Here is an 11,923-nt window from a genome sequence, read left to right as displayed (position 1 = left end):
TGCTTATGTCCCACAGGACTCAGAGCATAATAAATTTGGTAAATGTTTGTTGATTTATTGATTGCCTGGGCACATAGAAAAAACTTAATATTTATTAAATGTATGAATGACTGAAGTGGAAGTTACCTATGTCATCCTCCTTTACTATATCAATCCCCAAAAGGGATGAGGTTGGGATCAAATCATCTTCGTGAATGATTTGAGAGACAAAGAGACAGTAGGAGGGTTTCTGGTTGTCCTGGGCAAAACAATTACCTTTATTTCCCTGGGGCCAAGCATGGCCTAATGGGTGTCTTGATTGGATATTAATTAATTGATAGGCAAAGAAGAAGAACCAGGAGAACATTGTACTCAGTAACAATAACATTATAATAATATTGATCAGCTGTGAAAAACTTGGCCTCTCTGATCAATACAATGATCCAAGACAATTTCAAAAGACTGATGATGAAAGAATGTTATCCAGCTCCATCAAAAGAACAATTGAGTGTAAAGTGAAATATAATTTTCTCACTTTTTAAATTTTTCTTGCATTTTTTTTTGTAATATGACTAATATGGAAGTTTTTGCATGATTTTGCATGATTTGTATGATTGATATATCACTTGCATTCTAAGTGAAAGGAGAAGTAATGGGAAAGAGGGAAAGAATTTGGAACTCAAAATTTAAAAAAGAATGTTAAAAAATAATAAATTGAAATGTTTTAAAAATAATTAATTGATACAACCATAGATTTTGAACTGGAAAAGACCTAAGAAATCATCTTCTAGTACAGCTCCTTAATTTATCTCCTAAAATGAGACAATGGATATAAAACATTTTACAAACCAGTACTCTAAAAATTCTAGCTATTATTTATTTGATAGATAAAAAAAACAAACTGTAAAATTTGCCTGAGGTCACAGAAGCAATAAGCAGCAGGTCCAGAATTAGAACCCGGGGTTCTTGAACTCTGAATCTAGCATTCTGAATTGAATGGAGCAGAATGAACCAGGTAATTAACTCATAGTCATGTAGGCATATATGTACATGAACACATTAATATGTAAATGAAAACTCAAATGTGCCTGCACACTCCCATTAGGACTTAGATTCAGGGCAGGGACCAGTAAGCACAGGGATATGGGCTTGAACCTCGGACTCTTTCTCTCCTCCCAAATGTTTGTTTTCAATTCTCTGACCCCGGGGTGGTTGGTGATATGGGTGGGGTTGAAGGGGAGGAGACTCCTAGGAAAGCTCTCCTTTTCAGACACACACACACACACACACACACACACACACACACACACTTAAACACACAATGCTCCATGTGTCCCTGGGGCCTTGATGGCTAGTTAATGATTGATGGTATTTCACATGCCATTGATTCCCAGACTAGCCAGGCGACCCTTAGAGGTCACCCCAGAAAGGTGGTGCCCCACTCTCTCCTCCCTTCAACCACTAAGACTTTCCTAGCCTGCCCCTTGGGAAGACACTGAGACTAGGAACAATAAAGCAAAGATGCTGCCTTCTTACCCTCATTCATATCCCGCTGGCTTTGTTCTCCAGTTCCCACACACATCTCAATCAGTCCCTCATTTTATTTTTTTTCTGTCCTTCAGCCTCCCACCTCTAAACCATCTTTCTGGCCTTCAGACTTCTTTATATCCCAATTTCCCTCTAAGCTCCCTGTCTTTTAGTCATTTCCACCTTACTCCCTCTCTTCTATCTTTCCATCATTCCCTCAGTTTTACCTTGATCTCTGCCCCTAAGTCTTACCTAGTGCTCCTCATTTCCTCCTCCTTGTCCCTTTGTTTAGTTCCTTCCTCCACTGACTCCTCTCTGTACCTCATTTTCCTCCCATATTCTAATCCTCTTGCTGCTGTTCCCTAATGTCCCCCACTCACCCATCCTGATCCTCTATCACTATTTATAGAGAGAATATTTATATATGTACTGTATATAGAGTCCCCTCTAGTTCAGTTTCCTTTCTCAGAGGTTCCTCAGTACTCTTAACCCACAAGACTCACTCCCTCAAATCATTCTCTCATACTCAATCTTTCTCCCAGCCTCTCCTGCCAGGCCCAAAGGAGAAGGGGTGGGGTGGGGGTAGGGGGGGCTAAAAGCACAAGGAAAGAGATTCGAATCTGATGTGCCCACCCCCTGCCCCCTCTTCTCTACTCTTTTCAAACAGCAGACAAGAATTTCCCCCCTTCCTTCCTAGCTCTGAATGAGCCCATTCTCTGTTGTTGGAGTCCAGCCCCTCGGAAAGCCTCCTCCCCAGGACTTGAGTTCTGACACCAGTTCCTCCTCCCCCCACACTCTTGACTGTCTAACCACTCCCCGATTCTTGCCTCCCTCCTTCCTCCTCAGCCAGCTACTGACACCTCATTGTTTTTCAGGGGAAGATTTCTCTATAGGAGGGTGGCTCTGGTCTTGAAGGAGGTGATCCAAGCAAAAGGAATGACCCTGATGTCTGCAAGGGTCCCATTTGTTGTATACTCTAGTTAGTGCCCTCAACCCCCAAGATTTTCATAGGTAACCAATGGCTTTTGGTCTGAGAGAACAATGATGAGATCCTTGATTTCTTCTTGTTGTGGCCAATAGCTGAACCCTACTTAGGTTTCCCTAGTCTGGGCTGGTCCCAGATCATACATAAATTGAGGGAGAACTGAGGAGAGGAAGAAATTTAAAAAGAGAAGCAAGAACTAGGAAAGGGGAGGGGGCAAACTCTTACTCTCTACTTTCTCCCTCCTAAGTGTTAAATGTACCCACATTAAGATGGTATCATTCAGCTCCCCACACCTTCACTTTCTCTAGGCTTCAAACCTGTGTGAGGCAAAGAGATTTCACTGACAATAACAACCATCCTTGTGTTCATCTTTGTTTTGTGTATCTTCTATTTACCGCACCATGGGCTGAAACAGCCTTGTTTCTCTCCTACCAGGAGGGTCTCAGTTGGAAAAAAGAGTTCTGGATAGAAAGACATCTCAGGACCCAGAGAGGCTCTCCTGGCCTGAATCAGAAGCTCCACAAAAGGGACCCTGGACCTAGAGAGACTCTGTGGGCCACCAGAAAGACCCTAAAAGGCGTTCTAGACAGAAATAGCCTGAGACACCTCAGATAACATCTCATGAAGGATAACTTAAGCCCATGGAGAATCTGTTGAGGATGACTTGGGCAAAGACAGACACTAGACAGGAACACAGACAGACATTTCACTGAATCTTCAAAAGAGAAAGTAAGGTCCCCAAAAGGCAAGTAACCTCACAAGATAAACTACCCAGAGAGGGTTCTGGACAGGGAAATTTGTGAGTCAGCCTGTAACAAATTCAGGGGGCTACTTAACTTTTCCCAAATCTGTCCCTTCCCTACCTTGTACTAGCCACATTTCTGAACCTGAGTTACTGCTTTTTTCCTTTCAGAGTCTGAGGAAAGGATACTTAGAATATCTCTAATTAATTATGTTCCTTTCCCTATCCTTCCATAAAGGAATTAGAACTTGGGGTCCACAGACTAAGGGCCCTGCAGACAGATCAGGGAACTTGGATAAAGAGAAAAGAATCTTTATTTTCACTAACTAATCTAACAAATTTAGCATTTCCTTCATTAACTTAGGAAAATTCTAAGGAGTCCATTGACTGCAAAAAGGGGCCAAGACAAAAAAATATTTAAGAACTCTTATTTTAGAAGGGATTGGAGTAGAGAGTTGAGGTAAGGGTGAGCATGGTAAGATGGAGTGGGACTTGTTAATAAAGGGAGCCTGATTAGGGAGGATGGGGAACGGCAACCTTTATTAGGGTTCCTTCTTCAGAAGGCAGGGTTGTGTATGTGGACTGGGACAGCAAGGTATTAAAGCAAGGTATGCTGAGTCTGTCTTCCACCCCTCCTTCCAAGAAGAGCAGGTTTGTAAAGATTCAGGGGAGATCGAGGCACCCCCAGGCCTACCGAGAAAGATAGAAAGTAAAGCTAGGAACAGCCACTGCCACTCCCAGAGACTTGTTGGAATGTAGTTGGGAGGGGAGGGCGGGATCGAGGCCGAGCAGCGCGCTCCCGAAGAGAAGAGGAGGAGGAGGAGGAGGAGGAGAAGGAGGAGGAGGAGGAGGAGGAGGGCAAGCACTGCCTGCCTTGTGGAAGTACAGGAATGAAGTTGTAGAGCTGAGATTCCCCAGCAATCCTGGCTAAAAGAGAGAAAACGGCAAAGAAGGAAAATACCTCCAGTGAGCCAGTGACTAGCTCTAGGGGATCCCTGCCCGGGCTGTGGTGGTTTCTGGGATCCCCTTATTTCCCAGCTCTCCAGTTCTGCCGGTCCTCCTCCTGTGCCTGGGAGCCATGGGCCCCGGGCCGAAGTGAGGATCATGGACCTGTCCGGCTGCTGCTGTTGGGGGCTTCTTCTGGTCCTCCTGCCCCCAGCAGTCTGGGGAACCCAAGGTGAGTCTGACTGGGGAAAAACTATCTGTGGCCCTTCTCTGCAAAGAATTCTCAGAATGAGGAAAAATTGGAGCGAGGGGACATTTGACAGGGGTGGGCTGTAGGAGTGAGAAAAGCAAATACTTAGCATTGGAGTCAGTAGAGCAGAAATCTGACCAAGCTCCCCCCACCCCCACCCCACCCTAGAGAAAGGGGTCTCCCTGGAGGACCTGGGGGGATGAAGGCAGAGAGATGAAGCCGGATCAGGAAGGTAGGTAGGGCAGGGGGTAAAGTTACATTGAAGGGGCCCAAAGTAGGGCTTGAGTCTCAGCCAGCTCTTGTCAAACAGGGAAATTGTCAAAAAGTTTTACAAAATTGGACCAGGAAAAGAGTGAGTGTGTGTGTGTGTGTGTGTGTGTGTGTGTGTGTGTGTGTCTTAAAACTCACAGCCACTAATCTCCACACTCCACACTGAACTTGGCTGGGCTGGCTTTCTCTGGGGGTCCCTACTTGTGCCTCAGTCCTCCCTCCTCTCCTGCCCCCCTCCTACTCTCAGTCTCCGGTTGTGACTTCTCCAGTTCCTGCCTCAGGCTGGGGGGGGGGGGGGGGGGGGCGTTGGGGATGGGAGGGGGTAGAAGTAACCTGTTGGACCAGGAGTGAGGAGAAGAGAAGGCTCTAGGCTTTCTTGGATGTTACCCCACTCGCTAGTGTAGGGAGGGAGGCCAAGAGAGGGAAGAAAAGAGGGGGCGGGAAGGGGAGTCAGTTGTTTTGAAGAAGTTTCTTCTGGCCCAGTCTAAGAAGGGGAAAGCGGTTTAATTTTGTTGGGCTTTACTTGGCAGGTGTAGAGGTTGGGACATAAAGAAGGGTTCTGGGTGGTCTTAGATGAGGAGGGGGAGAGTACCAAGGATTAGGGATTTGGGGGGGAATTAAAAGGGACCATTTAGAGCTGATAGGGTAAGGGATGTTGTTTTGCTTTTGCCCTTTTCCCTCCCTGGGGGGAGAGAGGGCTGAGGTGGATCAGACTGAAGGGGATTGAGGGCAGCTTACATTGGGGAGAGGATCTTGGCGGATGTTGTCTCTGTTGAGTCTGTGCTTTTGGGGGCGGGGTCTGTGTGAGTCCCTATGTCAGTAGGTCTGTTTTGTCTGTTTGTATGTATGTGTCCCTCTGTGTTACCAAACAACACTGACCCCATGACTTGGGCTCCTGGGGAACTATGCTCTTTATTCTCCAGGATTCTTGAGTCAGGTTTACCGGAAAGCTCTGAATAAATGAGTCCCATCCTCCCATTTGGATCCAGGACAGAGTACCTAGCTCTGCTTTTCTGACTCCACATGCTTAGCTTCCCTCACTTTGACCCTCAGTCCAAGGCCTCTTCAAACCCTTAGACACAGTCAGGGGTGTGACCATACTCTGGAGTCCTGAAACCATGTTTTTGTTCAGTAACTGGGAAGAGAGGCCTGTTGGGAGCTTCTGTTCTACTGGTGATACCCGTCTATCATTCCCCTCCCTGCCTCAGTTTCTTCATCTGTGTGCCTCAGTTTCCCCAGTTTTCCTACTACAGTTCTACTCACATTTAAAAAAATCCTCAGTGGGCCTATTCAAAGGGTTGGAGTATTGAGGAAAGGGAGGAAGGGATTGTTAATGGGTCAGTTCATTCTACAAGGGGCAGCATACTGGGGGGGGGGATATGTCACAGGAGATTGATTATACCTAAAGGAACTACCTGTAAGGCTGGGGGAGGTGCATTTGGGGGACTACAGAGTCAGGACAAGGGGAGTAAATAAAAGGCAGAGAGGTCATACTTTTGTCAAGAACCTAACTCATAGATTGAGGTATTATTGACTGGGAAAGCATGTCAATTCTCAATTTGTGGATTATCTACAGCTAATGTTTAATTATTATTACTATTACAGGATGGCTCCCCTTTTACCTATTACTCCCTTCCCCCCTGTTATCGGTCATACTAAAGGGAAGAAAACTCATTTTATTTTTTTGTTTTTGCAAGGTAATGGGGTTAAGTGACTTGCCCAAGGTCACACAAGCTAGGTTAAATGACTGAGGCTGAATTTGAACTCAGATCCTCCTGACTCCAGGATTGGTGTTCTATTCACTGTACCTCACCTAGCTGCCCTAGTAAACTCATTATAATATTGAGTATAATGGAGAAGATAAATTCCTCTTATTTTTATTTATTTTTTTTAGGTTTTTGCAAGGCAAATGGGTTTAAGTGGCTTGCCCAAGGCCACACAGCTAGGTAATTCCCTCTTATTTCAAAGGCCAAAATAAAAACATTTTTATTTTTAAATTTTAATAAAATCGTATAATTTGATCATTGCTTTTGCCATGACTAACTAGTGAAACTGAGTCAGTCACTCTCAAATTCACTCTCTCCCTAATGACAGCAACCTTGAGAGTATTATTTATCTTTTTCTAGAAGAATTCTGACCCAGTTCTTTAGTCTTTCAAGGGACTTTTTAAAAAAAGGAAGGCATTGCTTCTCCTGGTCTTAGGGGTTCTGTACCAGGAGCCCTTTTGATAGTATGATCAAACCCGTGAACCCCTTTTTTAAAAATGTTTTCAAACCATTTAAAGACATGCTGTTTTTCAGTTAGAGGTTAATGAAAATACCTGCCTTTTTTTTCTCCATCCAAGTTCATGGATAACCCCCTCTCAAACAAAAAAAAAATCTATGATCCACAGACCCTAGGTAAACAACCTTTGTCCTCAAGGGTAATATAGAATGCTGGACTTAAGCCAGAAAGACCTGGGTTCAGATACCATCTATGGAACTTATTAGCTGTTGGCTCTGGACAAGTTCCTTCCCCAATTTTGAGCCACAATTTTCTTATGTATAAAAACAGGGTCTATTCTTATCCCACAGCATTGGGGCAATGTTCATTGGGTGAATCTGAGAAGTCCTCTCAGTGGAAAAAGGTTTTGGGTCTTCAGTTGATTGGGCAAAGGGAGAGAGGGACAAAAGAGGATCCATGTTCCATGAGCAGAATTCTGTTTCCTGGCCAGGGAGACCAGTTGGAATTGGGGAATCAGGTCAGTGCTGTTGAAGATAGCAGGAAGCCTTTGGGGTGTGGGTGGGAGTGAAACAACTGGGGCGGAAGACAGGGGAAAGAAAATCAGGGAGGAGGGGGCAGCAAGTGAGAGCAGAGCAGACATCATCAGGGGACTGAGTCTCTGCCTCTGTGGGCAGTGTGAAAAGTAGTATGGGAAATTCACCTCAAACTCCCTCTTGAAAGCAGGTGTTTGGGGCTCTGAAATTAGGAATTGGACTGGTCTAGGGATTATTGGTGAAGTGGAAGGAAATGGAAAGATCCTTCTAGGATTTGATTCCTTCTAGGAGGAGTAAACCAGATAGTTGCTGAGTGTCACCATGGAGGACCATATGACTGGGAAAGAGATAGGTCAGGAATGAGGACACCATATCGATGGGAACTTCCAAAACAAAAGCAGGCAAGCAGTTCAGTACTATAGAAAGAATTCTGACTGGAGCCAGAGAACCTGGATTCAAAATCCCTCTCTTAACCATCACTACCTGTTGTGACCTTGGGAAAGTCACAACTTCCCTGAGAAGGTTTATCTCTAAAGTAAAGGAGTTAGATTAGATGGTCTCTCAGGTCTCTTCACAAAGGACCAGGGTGGAATGAAGACTTTAAAAGAGATATAACTTCTGAAAGAAGCTAGTAACTTGGCCAGGGCCACAAGGCCAGTTTGTATCAGTGATATGACTTGAACCCAGATCTTCCTGACTTCAAGGCCAGCTCCTTACCCACAGTACATGGCTTCCAAAAACATACATACATTAAAAGTACATTTTCTTTTCTTGAATTCAGAGAATCCAGAATCTGTGGATTTCTTGGGAAGAGGTAAATTGGAAGTAGGAAGGTTTCTTTGCAGAGTATGAGAATCACCCAAAAAGAAATATTGGAGGAACCAATGGACTGTGGGATTCAGGAACAGAAAGAGTTTCAGAATAAAGGGCAAGTGTCAGTGGATAGGAAAGTTCTGTATCTGGAGGGGATGGAGAAAGGAGGGAGCCTGAGCAAGGATGGGAAGCAGAGTGTAATTCCCCCGGGTCCCATGTCCCATATCTGTTGCCTGGTCTGGATTTCAATATGTTTGTTTGCCATTGGTGCTGAAACTAGAAGCTGGGTTGTTGGATTGTTTCTTTCTCCTCCTCTTCCTCCTCTCCCCTGGAAGTGTGCAAACACTCCAATCTTGGCTGTTCATAATAAGCAGTTAAAGGGTCTCAAAATGGGCAAACAAAAGTGCTGGGACACAGGGCTATCTCCACTCCCCATTTAGACCCCTTTCTAAAAGGAGGGTGTATGAGCCATTGGATCTTTCCCTATGTCATTCTCCTGCCTGTGTGGCCCACCATACTACTTTGGGTGTGTGCTTCAGAACAAGGGATCTAGTGGGGGGGTGGGGTCAGGGGGCTCCCTTCCCTGGGCCTTGGGCTGGGGCCTAGGGAGACAGCTGGGCTGGGGCTGAGCAGCTGAAGTGGCTGGGGGAGCTGGTCCCAGCAGCAGGGTCTTTATTTTGGGCCCTGTCTGCTTCTTGGCTCCAATTTCTCTTGGGAGGTACATGGGGGGATGGGCTGGGAGGGTGGGTGGGAACAAGGATGAGTTCAACAGGGGATATAGAGTGAGATGAGAAAAGCTTTCCTTCAGTCTGGGAAGCTATATTCTTGGGGTCCCTTTATCAGGCTTTCAGTCCTTCCATTTTTCTCTTTCCTCCTTCCCAAGATTTAGTGGGAAGAGATAGAAGCTATCAGGATTTCAAAAGAGGGAGATGGGGGTTTACAGGAAAGAAATAATTCCTTTGCTTCTTTCCTTTTAGCATCCAGACACCTGGCCTTTGTGCTTCCCTTGCTCCCCCTAAACTCTCTGTGAGCAGAAAAGTAGGGCTAGATTGCATTCTTTCTCAGCCTTTGAGGTAGGGATAAAACCTGTTGAGCAAGGAAGAGCCTGGGATATGAGTAGAGAAGAGGAGAAAATTAGGAATGGAAGTGTTATGCAGGAATCCCAGGCAGCCCAGTAAAATTCTGGGCTCAGTGTCTAAGGTGGCCCTCCCTCTGCCTGCCACCCTCTAGGCACACCCTTCCAGGTCAAGATGCGTCAGGTGATTCATCTTCTCACCTGAGCAGAAAAACAAGTTCAGCAGGGCATATTAACCCCATCCCTGCCAGCAGGCATGGAACCAGCTGATAATATGACTATCCCTATTCCCCCCAACCACAATTTTTCTTTCAAGGAGGGCTGGGGGAACTCCTTTGCCCTGATTTAGCCACACTATAGGCATCTCTGGTTTTAGTAAGCCTTGGGCCCAGGCAGACATCTGGTTGAGGTGTCTACCTTGGTGTCATTCAACTGGTGGTTAGCAATTGAGGTAGTGCTTGGTAGTGATGGGGGTGGGTGGGTGGAAGGATGATGAGTTGTCCCTGTGGCAGAGCCTTTGCCAATTTCTTCCAGGCTCTCACCTCCTGAGGAGGCGTTGGTGCCAGTTTGTACAAGGTTTAGGCACAGACATACCATTACCTTGACCAAGTTCTGCTGTGACTCTGACTGTTCCGTTTGCCCACTTTAGAGATGGTTAGAAGAAGCCCCTTCTTTCTAGGCTGGGTTAAACTAGTTAGTACTGTAGTAACTAGGGCCCCTGGCCTTACCCACCCCCCACCCCCCACCCCCAACCCTGACCCTCACTGACACTTTCTGGGTGGTATTAATGGTGGGAGGATATCCTTTGCCAGGACGTTGGCATGTGGGTGGTATTGGAATGGGGTGGGGAAAATGCCCTGGGTTTGTTTGGGAGGGGGAGGGTGCTAATGATTCATCTTCCCCCTTGGGGGATTTTTACCCTATTGGCATTATGTCAGAGACTCAGGGCACAGCCTCTAGGATAAAGGGGGTTTTTCTTTGTTGGCTCCCCTATGAGAGGAGGGTAGGACAAGGTCAGTACACATTCTCACCGATCTATGGCAAGTATCATGGGACTGACATATAGCAACCATGCCCACTCTGGGGATCCTCTATCTTTTGTATGGGTACAATAGGAAAGTGATTCACCCCAAATCCTTCCCCCCTTTAGTTCATAGCTTTGTTGAATGGCTAACTCTTTGAGTGGAACTATGGATCCAATGATATTGGGCCAGGATCTAAGCAAGGACCCTCCCTGAGTTTTTGCTCCCCATCTGGGCAAACAGGCCTTCTGAATCCCTGTAGTTACTGTGAGAATTCTGGATCAATGAACTTCAAATAGACAGGACTGACCATTTTTTTTCTCTTCCTGCTAGTGTGCACAGGCACAGACATGAAGTTGCAGTATCCTGCCAGTATTGAGAATCACCTTGATACATTGAGCCACCTGTACCAAGGATGCCAGGTTGTACAAGGCAACCTGGAGCTCACTTACTTACCTGCTGATGCCAACCTCTCCTTCCTCCAGGTGAGATTCAGAGATTACCCTCTGCCCCCAGGTGAGGTGGTACCTCCATTCAGTCCAATCTGGGACATCCCCCCACTCCCCCTAACCTCTCTCTCTCTCTCTCTCTCTCTCTCTCTCTCTCTCTCTCTCATATTGAGGCAATTGGAGTTGGAAGGTTCCCTGACGCTCTCCCTCCCTTTAAGGTCCTCTGCTCTTTCCCAGGCTTCTACCAAAGCATCTTCTCTGCCACACTATTAGCTTTATCGAAATATTCCTCTTACATGAGAGTTGTTGGTCAAGAGTAAATAGACCTGTAGGTAGGAATGGGAAACATCATAAACTGATACTTTGATATTAATCCATTGTATCAGGGCTACCAACAAAGGCAAAATTAGCTACTGAGTAGCAGCTGTGAAATAGCTAGACTATCAAGGTGCCAATTTCTGCTGCCCAGATAGGTAGCACAGTGGATAGAGAGAGCATATTTGAAGTCAGGAGGATCTGAGTGTAAATATTACTTCAGATGCTATCGATACTGCTCTTAAGTCACTTAACCTCTCTTCCAACCTCAGTTTCCCTATCTGCAAAACAGTTATAATAGTAAGACCAGTCTCACCTGGTTAATTGTAAAACTTAAGGAAATATTTGTAAAGTGCTCTGCCAATCTAAAAGTGCTATATCAAGACTAGCTGTTTTTATTCTAGTTCTTTTTCAAATGTTGGCCCTCAGACTTCCTCTCACCCAAACATGATTGGCCCTGATTCTTTTTCTACATGCTTTTTTAGACAGTTTCACCTTCTCTCTCCAATTCTGTTCTGAGGCTCCATCCAGAGAGTAGCCCATTTCAAGATAAACTCTCTGCTTATTCATAGATCTCCCAGTCAAGTGTATTAGCCTTTCAGAAGGCAACCAGTTTAGAGACTAAGTTACAATTGCAAGTTCGATTTGCTTTGAACTTTCCTTAGGGATTCTGTTTCAAAAGTTACAGTCCCATTCACCTTATCAAGGCTTCAGGCTGACTCTATCAGGGAAGATAGGGGAGCCAACTGAGAGGTAGAAATCATTATCAATGTGAAGGCTAGCCCCAGCAATGTT

At 45.5% G+C, this 11,923-nt stretch overlaps 1 protein-coding gene across 1 annotated transcript in view; it reads left to right on the top strand.

Moving 5' to 3' along the window:
• The first annotated feature begins 4,068 nt into the window (after positions 1-4,068).
• The window catches only part of ERBB2 (erb-b2 receptor tyrosine kinase 2), a 29,543-nt gene continuing 21,688 nt past the window's right edge, over positions 4,069-11,923 (top strand). Inside the window, exons 1-2 of the mRNA XM_074224026.1 lie at positions 4,069-4,410; positions 10,698-10,849. Coding sequence (XP_074080127.1) covers positions 4,338-4,410; positions 10,698-10,849 — 225 coding nt within the window. The 5' untranslated portion in view covers positions 4,069-4,337. The remainder of the gene's footprint in view (positions 4,411-10,697; positions 10,850-11,923) is intronic.

Source organism: Macrotis lagotis, chromosome 2 (assembly GCF_037893015.1).
Source record: "Macrotis lagotis isolate mMagLag1 chromosome 2, bilby.v1.9.chrom.fasta, whole genome shotgun sequence".
Lineage (NCBI taxonomy): Eukaryota > Metazoa > Chordata > Mammalia > Peramelemorphia > Peramelidae > Macrotis > Macrotis lagotis.
The sequence above is the reverse complement of the archived record's forward strand: the minus strand, read 5'-3'. Positions and strand labels throughout refer to the sequence as shown.